At 43.1% G+C, this 18,805-nt stretch overlaps 1 protein-coding gene across 3 annotated transcripts in view; it reads left to right on the top strand.

Annotated features, from left to right (window-relative positions):
• PLXNB1 (plexin B1) overlaps positions 1 to 18,805 on the top strand; it is a 356,193-nt gene that overhangs the window by 295,765 nt on the left and 41,623 nt on the right. For all 3 annotated transcript variants that reach the window (XM_082265197.1, XM_082265195.1, XM_082265196.1), the window contains exons 11-16: positions 825 to 1,760; positions 11,265 to 11,393; positions 12,790 to 12,912; positions 14,319 to 14,412; positions 14,498 to 14,664; positions 17,423 to 17,574. In XM_082265197.1, coding sequence (XP_082121323.1) covers positions 825 to 1,760; positions 11,265 to 11,393; positions 12,790 to 12,912; positions 14,319 to 14,412; positions 14,498 to 14,664; positions 17,423 to 17,574 — 1,601 coding nt within the window. The remainder of the gene's footprint in view (positions 1 to 824; positions 1,761 to 11,264; positions 11,394 to 12,789; positions 12,913 to 14,318; positions 14,413 to 14,497; positions 14,665 to 17,422; positions 17,575 to 18,805) is intronic.

The raw sequence follows: 18,805 nt of genomic DNA, 5'->3' as shown, positions 1-18,805 counted from the left end.
CCATAAATTAAGCAATATTCTTTCCTTCAATTCATGGTTAAAGGAAAGAATATTGCCTTATTTATGACCAGAGAAAATTGCTTGATTTCCCCATCAATGAATTTTGATGGGGGAAATTCCTCCTGCTGCACTATTTTACTCTGACATCGGGAGGTTTCCCTGGTGTCATAATACAATAATTACTGCTACTGGCTATAGCCGGCAGCAGTAATCATTCCAAAAAAAATTAAAAAGCTGGTTGTACTGTCAATCGACAGATCACCTTTAGCACAACCACCCTACCCATAGATGGATTGAATTTTCAATGGCTTAAAACAGCTGATGGAGCCGATTATAAAGGTACAGCCTTGTTGATATTCTTGGAGAATGGAAAGGTCCACCTTAAATATAAACTGGACCACTGTTGTCACAAGCCAGTAGATATCTCCCATGACAATCTGATATTTATGCCGACAGGCACCCTCTCGCCTATAACACTCAGTTGAGACATTTGATCTGAACATAGCTTAGGAAACCTACTCCTATCTCTGTTTTTCGTCTTTGGGCTAAATGGTGTTGGCAGCATCTGCCCTCCCCCGTCACCACCTTCCATCTGCATTGACAAAAACATGCTAGATCTGCAAAGCCAACCTTGCAAGCTCAAGAAGTCCTCTTTTGGTTTCTTTGCCCAAGGATGATCTGAGGCATCTTACTTCCTTCTTATATCTGTGGACACCCTTAAGCTGGTCCAGATCCAGATCATGGATAAATTCAGTTGTGCAACATCTTGTAACATCTTCCTTTAATTTTATAATATGTAATTTTTCCTGTTATCTCTGCCTTAGGAGAAGAATCCAGCACCAGATGTATTCACTCCTGTAATTGTGCCAGAACCAGAGCCAACACCTGAAGTTATTCCAACCACTCCCACTCCAGCTACAACGGTAAAAATAAGGACGCCTAGTCCAACCCCAGAGGCTTCTACCACAACCACCACTGAAAGTACAACACTCCCTGTCATTGTGACCACACCTACACCAATTCCCACCACCGTGCCAACCACCATTGCCATTACAACAATAGTGACTACTCCAGAGCCAACCACACAAGAACCAACCACACCAGAACCAACCACACTGAAGCCTACAACTGAGAACTTGACTCCGGAGTTGACCACTCAACCTCCAACAGAAGAGCCAACCAGTGTCCCTACAACAATTCCAACCACCTTGCCTGTGGATATCTTTACAAGCCCAATTGTTACCAATGATGAAGTCCTTCCTGCCACTCCCGACTCTGGTGAAGATGAAAAGATTTGGACAACTGAAAGTCCCACCACACCCAGCGAATTTACAGTTTCACCACTTATTCCAGTTCCTACCACTTCTGATGACGAAAGACATATTACATTCGCTCCCACCACACTACCTCCATCATCAGAAGATTTTACGTCTACTCTGCCACCTCATCCAGTCACCAATCAAACATTTGTTGTGCCAGATTCACCTGATGACTTAGAAACCGAGGCTCCATATTCAGAAGAGCCACCCACAATAGTTATGGTGGGAAGTACCAAAGAGAGCTTGGATCACACAGAGGCAGACGACTGGGTGGACCTGGTAAACATGGATAATGATACATCTTCCTTCTCAGCATCCACGATCCTCTCTGGGGATGGAGACGTGGAAGGTGTCTCACCCCAGTTTCCATCAATAATAGAACCAGATCTGGATTATCAGGCTGATTCTTTGGGATTTGCTGAACTCATGATAAACACACAGGTATTTAATAGGGAATTCTAAAAGATAATCTGATTATATTCAAAAGGAAAAAAAGTATAAATTATTGTGTTGCTTGTATACATTATTTCGCTCTTTTTAATTTTTTCTCTATTTTAATCCCATTAACTACAGTTGTGTCTAATCAGTTGCCTTACATGAAAGAATTGGGTTGTACTTAGCACCAGTAGACAGTTTAGGGAGAGTTCCACCCACCCTTGAGTTGTTTTCTTTTTACTTACCTGGGCTATTTCCACAGTGTAATCTCCCACAGATACTTGTCCCTTTCTGTTAGACATTTTGGAATGGTTGGCAAAATTGACTCTAGACACAGGTTCACTTTAACCACTTTAAGACAAAGCTTTTTCTGGCACTTTTTGTTTACAAGTTTAAATCAGTATTTTTTTGATAGAAAATACTTATAACCTCCAAACATTATACATTTTTTTTTAGCAGAGACCTTAAGGAATAAAATGGCGATCATTGCAATTTTTTATGTCACACAGTATTTGCACAGTGGTTTTGCAAAAGCACATTTTTTTGGGAAAAATACACTTTAATTAATAAAACAAATACAGAAAAAAAACAATATATACCCAGATTTCTTTTAGTATAATGTAAAGATGATGTTATTGCGAGTAAATAGATACCCAACATGTCACACTTTAAAATTGCACACGCTCTTGGAATGGCGACGAACTACGGTGCTTTCAAATCTCCATAGGCGATGGTTTAAAAATCTTACCTGTTTAGAGTTAGAGGAGATCTAGCACTAGAATTATTGCTCTCGCTCTAACGTTCACGACAATACCTCACATGTGTGGTGCAAATACTATTTTCCTATGCTTGACTTATGTATGCGTTCGCTTCTGCGCCCGAGCACAGAGGAATGGGGGCGCTTTATATTTTTTTACTTTATTTTCTTATGTATTTTACTTTTTATTTATTTTTTTCATCACTTTTTTTCCTAATAAAAGGAATTTAAACACCCCTTGTAATAGAAATAAGGATGACAGGTCCTCTTTATGGAGAAATCTGGGGTCAAAAAGACCCAAAATCTCTCCTTTACCTTTAAAAGCAAAAGATCAAAAAATATATATTGCTTTAAAAAAAATATATATTTACTTCCACCCTGGACCGAAAGTGATGTTATGACGTCGCTCCGGTCCTCCAAGGCCATAGAGGCGATCAAAGATGATCTAGTCTGTGTGGTCACCTCTGGGACCAGCTGGACGCACCGCCAGATCGTTCTTTGGGCTTGCTGGTTTAAACGGTAAGCCCGAGAAACACCGGCAAGAGGTGGGAACTGCTGGAAGCCGCTCAAAACACTTTTATGAGAAAACCAGCCGCTGGCTGAAAAAAAAAAAGAAATACCAGGGTTGTGCCCCAATCGCGGTAAACCACTTCAGAGCTGCAACCTATACATACGTATTGCCATCTTGAAGTTATTTAAAGTGATACTAAACAGAGAAGTGTTAATTGCCATAATTAATTCACATAAATCATATATCATGCCAATGTATTTTATAAGTACCTAATTCCTGCAGCACTGTTATGTGATCACATGATCTCACCCTGTTCTCTTTGGCATCTGCGGGTCAAGATCCTTGGGAGGGGCTTCTATTACTCTGCCATTGTATGCTGTCTACAGTGTGAGTCTGTGTCTGGCCAGCCCTGATTGGTGCTATGCCAGTCACATGACTAACAAAATAGTATAGGAAGAGCAATTCAAATGAATCTATAAATCTTTATTGAACATCAAATGTGTGTTTTTCTGCATTAATATGGTGTAGGCTGAGACTGAGACGATTGACACTAGTTCTCATTTTGTTGAGATGGCATCTTCATCCAAGGCTCTTTTTTCACTTTACATGTACTAGCAATTACAGTTGATAAATTTTATACTGATTTATATAAAAACTTAGCTTGTTTGTGAATTTCTTAGTGAATATAATCAATCAGCATACTATATCGCTCCCCTATAGTGTTAAGTAATAGGGGAATATGGAGGAGAAAGGAGGGAGGGGAGAGTAATTTACCACTGTGTATACGGCCACATGTGTGACTCTATAGTCATGTGGGCTACACAGTTAAGAAGAAGGAGGAATGAAGAGCTTAGAAGGGAACTGAAATTAAAGCATGCTCTGTAGAGGACACCAGCTGGCCTACACAATCTCAGGCTGCAGTGGGGACGCAGAGAAGATGAAAGGAACAGTTGAAGGCAGGATCAACCATATATTTCACTCTACGTAAAATTAATGCTTTAGTGGCTTTGTGATTTGTGAACACTCTGCTATAGATCATGTAATGAGAGTTTTTCATATTTTCATAGTCTGGGTTTAACCTCTGTAAGATTTAACCCCCCTCCCCCCTTCATGACCAGACCATTTTTTGCGATACGGCACTGCATTACATTAATTGACAATTGCGGGTTTGTGCGACGCTGTACCCAAGTAACATTGATGTACTTTATTTTTCACATATAGAGCTTTCTTTTGGTGTTATTTGATCACCTCTGCATTTTTTATTATTTTCTCTATAAACAAAAAAAGACTGACAATTTAAAAAAAACAAAAAAACAATATTTTTTACTTTTTGCTCATCCAATAAAAAAAATGTAACAATTGATTGGTTTGCGCAAAATTTATAGCGTCTACAAACGATGAGATATATTTATGGAATTTTAATTTTAATTTTTTTTTTTTACTAATATTGGTGGCGATCAGCGACAATTTTGACACTTTTTGGGGACCAGTGACACAATACAGTGATCAGTGCTAAAATATATGCACTGTCACTGTACTAATGACATTGGCAGAGAAGGGGTCAACATCGGGGGGGGGGGAATTTAAGAGTTAAATGTGTTCCTAGGGAGTGCTTTTTAACTGTGTGGGGAGGTGCTTTAACTGTGAGAAGGCAGAGATCTGTGTTCCTGCTTAGCACAAGATCTCTGTCTTCCCTACTAACAGAACGGTGATCTGCCTTGTTTACATAGGCAGACCACCGTTCTGCCTCTGTCAAGAATGATCGGTGGGTCCCGGCGGACATCGGACGCAGCGAAAGCGGGTCGCCAGTGACGCATGGGTGCGCCACAGACTTGGAAGTGCAAAATCACTTACCTGTAGGTGATTTTGCGCAGAGGAGCCGCTGCCCCACAGTAAATGTACGTGGGGCGGTCAGGAAGAAGTTAATGACACTTTAAGGCTTTTTTTTTTTTTCTTACCCTTGCTTTGCTTTCTGAAGAGTGATCTGTGTATCGCTTTCTCACCTCCTGTTTAAACCCCTAGAAATGCTGCATGCGTGCATGCGTTGTATGTGGTTGCGGGGCAGTTGCAGCACCCCCCTATTTACCTGAATAGGTCATGTGCGATGGGCGGTAGTAGCCTGTTGAACACATCAGGGGGTATAATTCCTTACACTACATGTATACACCCCGGCCACTGTTCAGCTAAAGGAGGGGCAATTGAGGTACAGCTAAAAAGTGGCTCAACTGGGTGGTTTTACCGCCCCTCAGCCATTAGAGTAAACAAGCCCTAAGGTGTGGTGCTCAGTAGGCATGTTTATTCCACTCAAAGGGATTTATTTACTAAAGGCAAATAGACTGTGCACTTTGCAAGTACAGTTGCTCCAGCGCTTAGTAACCACTTTCATACCGTAGACCGTCATATGACGTCCTGGGCTTTGAGTGGAGATATCTGAATGATGGGTGCAGCTGCAGGCATCATTCAGATGTCTTTTTTTTTTTTCTGCAGGTGATTCCCTGCAAAGTAAAAGCATTCATAGCAGCTGTTTAGCCCCCCTCTGAGGCTTCTCCAAGTTCGCCCTTTCCATTAGCGAGCCAGAGAATGAATCAGCCGGCGGCGGAGATTTACCATCGAGCTGGCTGTGCACCCGGCCATCTCTATGACCCTCGGAGGCCGGAAATTACGATATGAAGTTTTTGTTTTTTTAAATCAGGCTTTCCAGCCTAGAGGCGAAATCTGGGGACTTATAGACTCCAGATCTCTCTGTAAAGAGGACCTGTCATGCCCTACTCCTATTACAAGGGATGTTTACATTCCTTTTAATAGGAATAAAAGTGATAAAAAAAAACATTGTAATGCCTGTTCACATTATTGCGGCTTGCGAGATCGCATGTAATTCGGAGCGCACTGCTCCTTCATTACATGCGATCGGAGGTGCGGATGCGAATTCAGCCATACACTTTGTATGGCTGAATTCGCACTGTATCCGCACCAAAGACGCACAGGACCCTTTTTTTCAGCCACATAAGGATCGGATCGCACAGTGGTTCACACTTGTGCGATCCGATCCTGTGCGAACTGTCAGATCGCACTGCGATATGCGATCAAACTGGGGGTGTCGTTAACATTTAATTGACACCCCCTGCGTATCGCATATGGCAGTGTGAACTGCCAGATGTGCGGATGCGATGTGGGAACAGGCTGCGAATTCGCAGCCTTCCCGCATCGCACAAGTGTGAACCGAGCCTTAAAGGGAAAGTGTAAAAAAAAAAATGTAAAACACCCCCATTCCCTTGCACGCAGATTCGAACGCATACCTAAGGCATGCCCGCATGTGTAAATGGCATTCAAACTACACGTGTAAAGTATCGACCTAAAGATTAGAGTGGGAGCAATAATTCTAGTGCAAGACCTCCTCTGTAACTCCAAAATGGTAACCTGTAAACATTTTTAAAGCATAGCAAATTGAGATTTTTAAGTACCGAACTTTGGTGCCATTCCACTGTGCGCAATTTTAAAGCGTGATATGTTAGGTTATCAATTTACTCAGCGTAACATCATCTTTCACAATAAAAAAAAAAAAAACGTTTTGCTTTTAAGTTTTTTTTTCCCCCCCCCAAAAAATCACGTTTGAAAAATTGTTGCGCAAATACCGTGTGACGTAAAAAATGGCAACAACCGCTATTCTTTCCCTATGGTCTCTGCTAAAAAAAAAAAAAAGTATATATATATAAAATGTTTGGGGGTTCTAAGTAATTTTCTAGCTGATTGTGAGCTGACTTCCATCATCCAATTTTCTTGCATGTGATTGGGTATTCTTTGCAAAGCGAAGCCTTACCTCATTTACTATGCTCTGGTGCAAATTCCCTCGGAAAGTGCACTGCAGTCTGTTTGCCTTTAGTAAAACAACCCCAAAGTATTTCATTTGGTTTCATCATGACTGGATTAAAAAGTTTTCCACTGTTAATGCACAGTTAGTACACCAATCTTGGGATGTCAATAATAGGGCAGACAACAGGGGCACGATCAATACCAGAATTAATAAATCTTTCGGTAGGTTGTGTCCATTTTTCATTTTGTCCGGACTGTGCAGTCACTGACCTTTAAAAGTTCTAATTTCAATAAAAGCTTCCTTTAACTACCACAAAATTATACCGTGAGCCCTCTGCAGCAAGTATCAAGGTTGAGAACTAGATTTATGGGACAAGTTTAGTTGAAGTTTTTCTCCCTTGTAAGAACGAGTATTTAATTGATAATACCAGCGCGTACAAAGGTCTGTCTCCAGCTTGGCAGCGTCTCTGTGAAGAATCGTTAACATATTGAGGTCTTTGCGGGAAAGCCAGCTGGCTCACGCTGGGTACAATTATCAGCCGGGACACATTATTTGAGATCTCTCTGGCATGCACGTCCCACTGCTGTGAAGCTCTGAACTTAAGCGGCGCCAGTTGGCGCGGCACTGATGAGAGACAGTGCTCAAGGACAATGTTAGTGAGGTTGTAGTCAGGGATTGTGGTGAATTAGGAAGTCAGTCTCTGGGTTGAAGTTAGGAACTGCAACATTATTAATGGAAGACACTGCTAAGAGCATAGAAGAGAAGGGTGATGGAAAATGTCTCCAGCAGACACCCACATTGGGATTAGGTGGTTCTACAATTTACAGGAAGCTTCTGTACAGATTTGGTGGTTCTAAAGTTTACAGGCGCTTCTGCACCAGGATTAGGTGGTTCTAGAGTTTACAGGAGCTTCTGCACCAGGATTAGGTCGTTCTAGAGTTTACAGGAGCTTCAGCACTGGGATTAGGTTGTTCTAGAATTTAAAGGATCTTCAACACTGGGATTAGGTGGTTCCAGAGTTTACAGAAGCCTCTGCACCAGGATTAGGTGGTTTTAGAGTTTACAGAAGCTTCAGCTCCGGGATTAGGTCGTTCTAGAGTTTACAGGAGCTTCAGGACCAGTATTAGGTAGTTCAAGATTTTACAAGAGCATCAGCACCAGGATTAGGTGGTTCCAGAGATTACAAGAGCTTCAGCACCAGGATTAAGTGGTTCTAGAGTTTACAGGAGCTTCTGCACCAGGATTAGGTCGTTCTAAAGTTTACAGGAGCTTCAGCACCGGGATTAGGTCGTTCTAGAATTTACAGGAGCTTCAACACTGGGATTAGGTGGTTCCAGAATTTACAGGAGCCTCTGCACCAGGAATAGGTGGCTCTAGAGTTTACAGAAGCTTCAGCGCCGGGATTAGGTCGTTCTAGAGTTTACAGGAGCTTCAGCACCAGGATTAGGTTGTTCTAGAATTTACGGGGGCTTCAACACTGGGATTAGGTCGTTCTAGAATTTACAGGAGCTTCAGCACCGGGATTAGGTCGTTCTAGAATTTAAAGGAGCTTCAACACTGGGATTAGGTGGTTCCAGAGTTTACAGGAGCCTCTGCACCAGGATTATGTGGTTCCAGAGTTTACAGGAGCCTCTGCACCAGGATTAGGTGGTTCTAGAGTTTACAGAAGCTTCAGCACCGGGATTAGGTCGTTCTAGAGTTTACAGGAGCTTCAGGACCAGGATTAGGTAGTTCAAGATTTTACAAGAGCTTCAGCACCAGGATTAGGTGGTTTCAGAGATTACAAGAGCTTCAGCACCGGGATTAGGTAGTTCTAGGGTTTACAGGAGCTTCAACACTGGGATTAAGTGGTTCTAGAGTTTACAGGAGCCTCTGCACCAGGATTATTAGGTGGTTCCAGAGTTTACAGGAGGCTCTGCACCAGGATTAAGTGGTTCCAGAGTTTACAGGAGCCTCTGCACCAGGATTAGGTGGTTCTAGAGTTTACAGAAGCTTCAGCGCTGGGATTATTTCGTTCTAGAGTTTACAAGAGTTTCAGGACCAGGATTAGGTAGTTCAAGATTTTACAAGAGCTTCAGCACCAGGATTAGGTGGTTTCAGAGATTACAAGAGCTTCAGCACCGGGATTAGGTAGTTCTAGGGTTTACAGGAGCTTCAACACTGGGATTAAGTGGTTCTAGAGTTTACAAGAGCTTCAGCACCAGGATTAGGAAGTTCCAGATTTTATAGTAGCTTCAACACTGGGTTTAGGTGGTTTTAGACTAGAGTTTACAGGAGCTTCAGTACTGGGAATGGGTGGTTCTATAGTTTACAAGAGCTTCAGCACCTGGATTAAGTAGTTCCAGAGTTTACAAGAGCTTCAGCACTGGGATTAGGTAGTTCCAGAATTTACAGGAGCTTCAGCCACGGGACTCGGTGGTTCTAGTGTTTACAGGAGCTTCAGGACTGGGATTAAATGGTTCTAGTATTTGCAGGAGCTTCAGGACTGGTATTTGTTGGTTCTAGTGTTTACAGGAGCTTCAGCACTGGGATTAGGTGGTTCTAGTGTTTACAGGAGCTTCAGGACCAGGACCAGGATTAGATGGTTCTAGTATTTACAGGAGCTTCAGGACTGGGATTAGGTGGATCTAGTGTTTACAGGAGCTTCTGCACCGGGTTTAGATGGTTCTAGCGTTTACAGGAGCTTCAGGACCAATATTAGGGGGTTCTAGAATGCATAGGAGCCTCTGCCATTCAGAAAGAGTTAAGACCCTTTATGCAAAGTAGGGATCAATGGATTATCAGTGGGGCCGATATTCACTTTTCTTTAAGTATTGGTATCGGCCACAAGCTTGCCGATATGGCCGATATTGCTTCAAGTGCTTGCAGCTACAGACATCACTCCGGTACCGTTTTTTTAGAGCGGTTGGATGGCTTTCTTGTAATAACAACCAATGCGGCTAAGCAGCCGCTTGGCTGTTATTACAAGCAGTGGGAGGGGACACCCCCCCCCCCCCCCCAGAACAAAACAGAGTCCGCCGGGCAGAAAGCCCATGTGAAAGGACACATAGGCTTTTTTTTTTTTTTTTTTTAGTAATGCAAAATGGCTTTATTTCTAGCAGTTTATACAGTACATTTTAATAAATATTGTTCCCACAGTTTAAACTTTATGACAAGGAAAGAACAATCCCTGATGCATCACATTTATGCCAACTGAGTTCAAATATAAAATGGAATCATTTCGTCTGAGGGAATGAAGCTCTGCCGATTTCAAATAAACTATAACAGGTTCCAAAAACCGTGAGCAGCATGGTCACTCTGTACAATAAGACATCGCCAACGCCTGCTTTTAGGCTCCATGTACACGGGACGTTGTTAAAAGTCCCTTTGAATGCTGGAATTTTTAGGACGTTTGAAACGTCCGTTCAGTCGCGTTTAGCAGCGTTTGCGGGCGTTTGCGTTTAGAAGCGTTCCTAGAGGTCAAAAAAATTATTCCCCTTTAAAATGAAAAAACGCGAATGCTAAACGCGGGTCATCGCGTTCAGACGCGTTCGGACGCGTTTAGACGCGTTCCAACGCGTTTGTGCGTTTGAAACGCCGGGAAACACACGTTCGAACGCAAATAATTGCGTTCTAAAAACAGTCCCTGAACGCAACTGCCTGCAAATGACTGTAAACGACCTGGTGTACATGGACAGATAAGATAAAATGTAGATGGGTTCAGGGGCTTCTGAAAAGAACGCCCAACTGCTCCTAAACGGCCATTTCCAGCGTCCCGTGTACATGGAGCCTTAGATGGACTGGAATGCCATTATCTTCCTGAAAGACCTTCTGCTTATCTGCAACTTTGTTTTGTAGAAGTAGTTAGGGTTCTCTGGGAGATCTGACGGAGGGCCAGGACATTACAGAACATGCTGCCCATCCTCTTTTCTCTCTAGCTGCTGCTAAAGGAAGACACATAGGCTTTTATAGGCAGAAAAAAAAATTGACGTGCTTAAACATACGTAAATCTTAGGCATGTTTAGCCCCTGAGCGTTAATTCATTTTAGTGGCCAAAATATATAATTCTGGCCACTGAAATTAATTAAGGTCCAAGTACTTGAGGTGTTGCAACATGTTACACATGTTTACAAGCGTCAAGCGTTTTTTCTGCTAAAACGCTGCCGCCAGAAGGAAAGGCGTCTAAGAGAGATGGCCAAACATCCAGTGTGCAATGAGGCCTGAACTTGCTCAGTAAAGTTCAGTTCAGCTCTGTAAACATGTAAAGAAATTTAAGAATGATAATGAAAACCTACAAAGAAAATTACAATTTAATCAATACTACTATACTGTAGTTTCCCTTTAATAACACAATAAAAATAACAGTCTGGGTAGATAATAATGAAATATTTTTCTGATCCCTCATATTGGAGTTTGTTAAATTTCTACGTGTGATTTTTTTTTCTTTTCCAGAACAATGGAGGACCGTATGTGGGCCCCGAAGCTTGTCCTTGTGTGCACAGCATTCACAGCCCATCCTTACTGCCTGTCAATGTGGAAAGAAAGATAACATTAGTTGGGAAGAACTTTCATCATTATCAGGTATTCATGTGTTTTGTTCTGGTGACAGAGTTAGTGATGTAATACGCCGGTGTTCTATCAGAATGGCGCTACCTATCAGATTCTCTCCATGAGGCATTGTAAAACTCTGACTTTCACAGACATGACTAGGCATGATGGGAATTGTAGTTCCTGAACAACTGGGGGGCCGTAGTCTGGAGACCCCTTCCATAGTCTGGAGACCCCTTCCATAGTTTGGAAACCCCTTCCATAGTTTGGAGACCCCTGCCATAGTTTGGAGACCCCTGCCATAGTTTGGAGACCCCTTCCATAGTTTGGAGACCCCTTCCATAGTTTGGAAACCCCTTCCATAGTTTGGAGACCCCTGCCATAGTTTGGAGACCCCTTCCATAGTTTGGAAACCCCTTCCATAGTTTGGAAACCCCTTCCATAGTTTGGAGACCCCTTCCATAGTTTGGAGACCCCTGCCATAGTTTGGAAACCCCTTCCATAGTTTGGAGACCCCTTCCATAGTTTGGAAACCCCTTCCATAGTTTGGAGACCCCTGCCATAGTTTGTAGACCCCTGCCATAGCCCATAGATCATCTTAGGAGTAAGCAAGAGAGGGTGGCTACGTTCCTACATACAACTGGACCATGGAGAAGGAATGTAGCCACCCTTTAATAGGAAGTCAGACCATAGCAGCACAAAAAAAAAAGTAGATTTGGAGGACGCTGAGAGCAATAGAAGGGGCTTTACTGAATTAAGAATACATACTGGAATAGAATTTTATTTTTCTTAAACAAGGGTTTGCTGTCACTTTAAGGGCAAATTTATTCCCTGTGGTCAGTATGGCTTTTGGTCAATCCTAGTTAATGAATGTTTTGTGACTAAGGCCAGTGCTGTATTTTGGCCTAGGCCAACAAGGCCCAGGCCTAGGGCAGCACTTTGCAGGGGGGCAGCAAAAAAGCTGCACCATGCACATGAAAAAAAAAACAGCCTCCTCCCGCCTCCCCCACTAAAAAGTATCCCTGCCGGCTTGCGCTACACACTTTTAGTATAGTGCCAGTCTTATAGGGTGAATTGGGCTGGATGGCAGGGTCCAGGAGGTAAATCAGTCTGGCACCCCCATAAAGCGGTCACACTGCTACCTCCTGGTATGATATGATGGTATGATGATGGGCCCTGCTGAGGCTGACCTTATGGGAACTGATGAGGCTACACTGATGGGCACTGATAGACTTTGGTTGTGGTCTGTGGTTTACAGATGACAGGGCGGGTCATAAACAGGAAGAGGTGTGGCCTTTACAGGAAGGGGTGCTTCATATTTAAATTAGGGGGTGCACAAGTTTAGTCAGGCCTAGGGCAGCACAAAACCTAAATACACCACTGACTAAGGCAACAACTGATAACCATTTTTGATGCGATTATATTGCAGGACCCGCAGTGGGATTATGAGTGTGTTCTGATCCTGGAGGGCAGAACGGTGATCATGGATGCCTTTGTAGAAATGGATCCCGAGGACCAATCCACTTATTATATCACATGCCAGCTGCACCAGGTAAGAAGAGGTGATGGGTAAAGGGGAGGTCAGGGCAGATCCTTCCAGTAATTGCTCAGAAGATGCAGTAAGGTGGACCAGTATCTGACATAAAGGGCCCCTGTTTTCAGACTGAAATAAGAACTGTCTGTTTATTTTTGGAGTTAAGCGATAAAGCTTGGTCACTTCCCTACTCCCCGGCTGTGATTGGACAGTGAAGGAATAGACTGCTCTCCTCCTGCTGTCCACGGTGTTCTTGTCAGGGGAGGACTGGGCCAGGGGGCAGGGGGACAGTCGCCCCCTGGGCTGCTCTGATGCCCCGAAAAAAGGCTGCACCGCTTCTGCCACAGACATGATTAATGGATTCCTGGTGAAGAGAAGTAAAAAGTCCCCACTGCTGACCTACTGAGTGCGGGTTAAAGACAAGGACAGAGCGCAGGCCCCCCCCAGCATGGATGGTGTAAACGGTGTCTAGGGGAGGCCGGTTCCATGCCCCACTGGAGACTCTCCTGCCCCGGCCAGCCCCAACCGAGCTGTCCCAGCTGCCCCCAACCACCCCCTGCTGGCCAGATCGGGAACCCAGATTCGGCCAGTGAGTAGAGAGTACCTGGAGCAAAATTTCAGCCTGGAATGGGGGTCAGGAGGAGGCTGGGAAGAGGAAGAGTGGGAGGGGGGCCGAGTCGCTGCACCATGAACCCCTGGTTTGCACTTGCCCCCTAGGCCAAAAGTTGCCAGTTAGCTCCTGATTCTTGTCAGTAAATTTGGATAGAGCACAGCTGATTTTTGATTGGCTCCAAATACCCCCCCCCCCTCCATCCTGCCCCCTCCAGAGTGCATGAAGTATACTGTGTTCAGATTGCATTAAGTACCTGGGGTTGGTGTAGTTGTGAGTGCTCCAGTTCCCTTAATAAACAGATCTGGAGCATGCACAGTCCATATCAAGTCCACAGCGCCATCAGCAGGCCATTGGGATGTACTGCAACAACTGTTGTTAAATTGTTTGAAGCCTACAATATGTTTTGCTCTTTTCCCTAAAGGGTAACTCCACCCTCCATAAAAATTAGCAAATAAAAAAAATAATATAGCATAAACAATTGCTACACAAGTCATATTGTAATTCAATTTTATTTAGCCCCTTTTACACTTGTGCGACTTTGCAGTCCCAAGTCACAGGACATACCCAATGACATACCCAGTCCTACCCAATGATTTCTAATGAGTACCGTTCATATCTGTGCAACTTTAACAAAGTTTGGTAAAATTCCTGCAACATACATAGATCAGCCAGAGGGGAATGTTTTTTTCTCAACAAAAGTGGAGTTACTCTTTAAAAATTAAAAATCATATGAAAACACTACTTTTTTTTTAATTTTTTTATAACATTTGCCTTTTGTCTTTTGTCCTGCCATGCTCTGTTCTTGTTGTAGTATAGTTACTCAGCTCTGCAGCCAGAGTTCAATGCCCTGATCTATGTGCAGAGGGAGCCGGAGATGCGGGTGGACAGCTACGAGGACCTCCATGGTATGTGAGCCCCTTGTGGTGTAGACGGGGAAGTTCTGCTATCTCTGTTTTGCCCGATTCTTACGTTGTCCTCTTCTCTTTACAGTGACTTTGTATAACTGCTCCGTGGGGCACTCTGACTGTAGCCGCTGCCAGACTGCTGATATTAAATATAATTGTGTGTGGTGCGGAGGGGAACATCCCAGCTGTATGTACCAGCAAACCTGCACGGAGGATGTAGAGGGCACTTGCCCTGCACCACTCATTCACTCGGTACGTAGGTCATTTATGCAGATGTGACAAAACGTATCCATTGAGTACACTTAGGTGTGTATTTATAAAAAAATATGTGTATAGCAATTTGCCTAGTGAAAGTGCATGTACATTTGATCTATGCAAACAGGGCAAAAAAAATGAATGGGTATATCCTGTGCAGGTTGAATGTTCTTCATTATCTTCATTTGGCCACTCAATGGTGCTAAGTGTCACAGAAAAAAGGATACGATACGTCTTGCCATCTAGTGGTCAAATGTGGTATATTCCTTTTTAAAGCAATGAAAAACATTTGCAGCGCTACTGAGTTTTAGACCTCTTCTGTTAATTCCGTGTTGATAATAAAGTCTTTTTTTTTTTTAAAACCAAGTTTATTTGTAATGAAAGCATAAGAACATGGTACATTTCGAACAATCCAGCAGATGCATACAGAAGGGTAAAATTCAACAGTATTACAACCATAGTAATATAATATTTCCATTGGTGATTTCAGAGCATGGAAAACATAGTTATATCCATGGATACATAACATTAAGTCCTATTAAAATGCGGTGACCAGATATCATTGTATATTGGTATAATGAAACATCAGTAATTGTATCCTACGTTTATTATGCGCCTTGTAGAGGATCTCAGTCATTACAGGTGACAGGTTGTTCCAACCATCTGTTCCAGACTTTGTCGTATTTGGCTGGACAGCCTCTATGGCGGTATATCATATTTTTGTAAGGGAGGGAAGAGTTTACGTCTGTTATTCACCCCTGTAGGGTAGGGGGATGAACTTGCATCCATGACCTGGCTATAAGCTTCTGGGCACTGAAAAGAGTTTTGTGTTGGAATGTGGCAAAAAATGTATCTGCATTAATGTCTGGTAGTAGACCAAGTATGCATGATTTGGGGTCTAGTTGGAGAGGTGAACCCATGTGGTCGTGTAGGAAGTTTACTATCTGTATACAATAGTTTTGAATTTCTGGCAGTAGCGGCTGGTGCTCCATGGGCGGGAGGGGGGGGGGGGCGGCAGACGGACCACACCATACCCCCCCCCCCGGACCACACCAGCCTGCACACCATGACTTGACTCATGTAAACTGAAATGTGATTGGTTGCAATGGCTTCAGACATCATTCATTTCTCACTACCAAGGCTTGCCTAGCGCCAAGGACAATTTACAGCAGGCTATCTCAACCATGGTTCCTTTAGAGGTTGATAGGGGTTCTGATCCAGAGATTTGCAGCCTGGTTGGTGATCTGATTTTCTCTTGTAGGGTTAGGTGTAGTGAGCAATGACAGATTGATCTTTCATCTAAAATGACTACTAATGTAAGGTGGAAATTTCCCACTGACACCCAATGAATGGGGTCACTTCTGCACTGATCACCAATGTAAGGTTACATTTTTCCATTGACCTCCATTCACTTCCAAAATCAGGGGACGTTTGGTATTTTCCCACTGTCTACCAATGTAACGTGGCATTTTTCTATTGACCACCAATGTAACGTGGTATTTTTCCATTGACCACCAATTTAAGGGGTATTTTTCCACTGGCCAGCAGTGTAAGTGTTTTTTTCTACTGACCACCAATGTTAAGTGGCATTTTTTCCATTGATCACTAATATAAGGGGACACTTTTCCACTAAGTAGTGTAAGGAGACCCTACAATTGTCACATTCTGTGTTTCTTTTCTGGCCATTAATAATCATTTTCATGATTATTATTAGTGTATTGAGCAAGAGAGTGTCGTAAAATATTTGGCCCAACTTGTCAACTATTCTAGGTATATTCTTTTGGCCTTCTTCACATGGGCAGAGGAGGTAGTGCATACTGTGGCAGCCGCAATGCTTTACTTCATGGCTGGGCAAAAATGGTACATCACACCTTGTTTGATGGGCAGTACCGTCAACAAATTCAACCCATGCAAATGAATGATGCTGCGCCACAACTGCAAGCCAAACTCTTAACTCGTGTTTGCGGTGGGGTATTTCAATAGTATATCCTCGTTTGGCTGAAAGAAAAAACAGACATTCAAGAGGCAGCAGTATCACCTACAGCCACTGCTCTACCGCCCTCTAAAAAGCAATCCACCGTGGTAGAGAGTGCACACGTGAACAAGGCCTTAGTCTTTTAATGAACACTGATCATGCTAATTTACCATAAAATGTAGAAATGTTATTTTTAGCAGGGGTTCCCTGAGACCTCAAAATTATTTTGAGGGTTCCTCCAGGGTGAAACAGTTGAGAAAGATGAGTTTAAGGCCTCTTTAGTTCCCAGCAGTCTTCTAAATATTATTTGGAGAAATTAATATATTGAGGGCACAGGCTGTACTATAATAGAGTTATTAGGATCATTGTTAGATGATATTGGAAAAGCACCAGCACACCAGAGACGCTGGACTCCCCTTGTCCTCCTTGGCAGTATTGGGTGTTGACCAGGGAGATCATCTTCACTCCTAGTGCCAACACTGAGATAAATGGAAGGTTGCACACCAATTATGCCACTGGATAAAACTTTTTTCAACCACAACCAGCCAGATGAGTTTCACCTCAATTTACTTAATTGTAGAGCTGGTTGTGGATGAATAAAGTTTTATCCAACCTTCCTTTCATCAGAGTCAGGTCATCTTATATCTTCATAGCACTGAGGTCCTGATCTGTTTTCTTTCTCTCTTTTGCTGATCCAGGTTTATATTTAATATCATGTTATGTTATGATGGAGTTATGACTCAGTATAGTAATTGGTTGGAATTATGTGATCTGTTCTAGATTGAGCCTTTGTCTGGCCCAGTAGACGGTGGCACCAGGATCACCATAACCGGCTCCAACCTGGGTCAGAAACTGGAGGATATTGTGGACCATGTATCTGTCGCTAACATCCCCTGCAAGGTGGATTTACTAAAATATGAGATTTCCAGCAGGTAATTTACAGAACAAATATTTGTGGATGTAACTGTTAGCAGCTAAGGTTACAGCAGAGGTGGGAAGTTAGGTTTCAAACCATCAATGCCAGTCATTGTCAACATGGAGCTTTTAAAAGTAAAGCTTGTAAGAGGGGCTTTGTGGTTGTCTGAATTTTGGCATCAAAAGCACAAATCCATACCCCTGCTCCAGTCCTGCTGAAACACCGTCCCTCCTGCTGAGGCCAAACCCTCCGCCATGTTGAGCCCTGCTCCTTACTATAGGCCTCCAGACAACATTCCTGGCCATAGACCTTTGAATCCCCAAGGAAGGAATATCCGAACATAAAAGTAGTTTTGCTGCACTTTACTGGTGGTGTTCTAGAAAACAGCATTACAGTCACATCACAAGGATAGTCATTCTGGAGTCACTTGACCATACATAGTCAATCACATTTAGTGGGCCATTTGCAGTAGTCACAAGTGAAAGCATATGCAGCACTTTAGCAGCCATCTCCCTATTCGTTTCCCATCTACCCTGGGGTCATTAGTACTCACAGGACTGTGCTTTCTGTAGTCACCTCCTTACTAGGTACATCTCTCCCTCCAGGGAAGCAGCATCACATGGGGATCTCCAGCCTGGCCCAAAAGGCCTTTTGCACTCCGCCCTACCTCCCACCTCTATAAGGGACAGAACGACTATAGTTGTCTCTCCCTATGTACAGATACACTCCTCCCGGCCTCCTGCCCTGTCCCGGTCCTACATGTGCTGAATACATCTTCATAGATGTGGGGTGTTTGGCTGTAATGCCCCAAGAGAGAGTGTGCCCCTCCGTACCTGGCTTATAACAGGGCACTGACTCACCCATTACATCACTGCAGAATGGCTCTACTTAAAAAGGGCCTAGCACCTGGTGACACTACTATAACCAGACACTATTCGCACTATTTGCACTAGTGGCAAAATATCTAACTGCACTTGCCTACAAGCTGGCCCTTTTTGTTCAAAAATGTTTTGTTTTAAGAACGTTTATTTGATTTTTTTTATCTTTAGTGGGGTCAAAACCTTGTTTATTTTCAACTGCAGTGATGAGAAAATTTGATGTAGAAGGATGGAAATTATTTGTCAAAGAAAGGCATCTCTGACCGTCAATGTGGTTTTTGTTCGGGAAAGTCCATTCATTCCAAAATTGAATGTTTTTAAATACTTTAGAAGGACATTCAGGTCATTGAATGTACCGATGAGAATTTT

The sequence above is a fragment of the Pelophylax lessonae genome (genome assembly GCF_965119305.1).
Source record: "Pelophylax lessonae genome assembly, chromosome: 8".
NCBI classification, from domain to species: domain Eukaryota; kingdom Metazoa; phylum Chordata; class Amphibia; order Anura; family Ranidae; genus Pelophylax; species Pelophylax lessonae.
The sequence above is the reverse complement of the archived record's forward strand: the minus strand, read 5'-3'. Positions and strand labels throughout refer to the sequence as shown.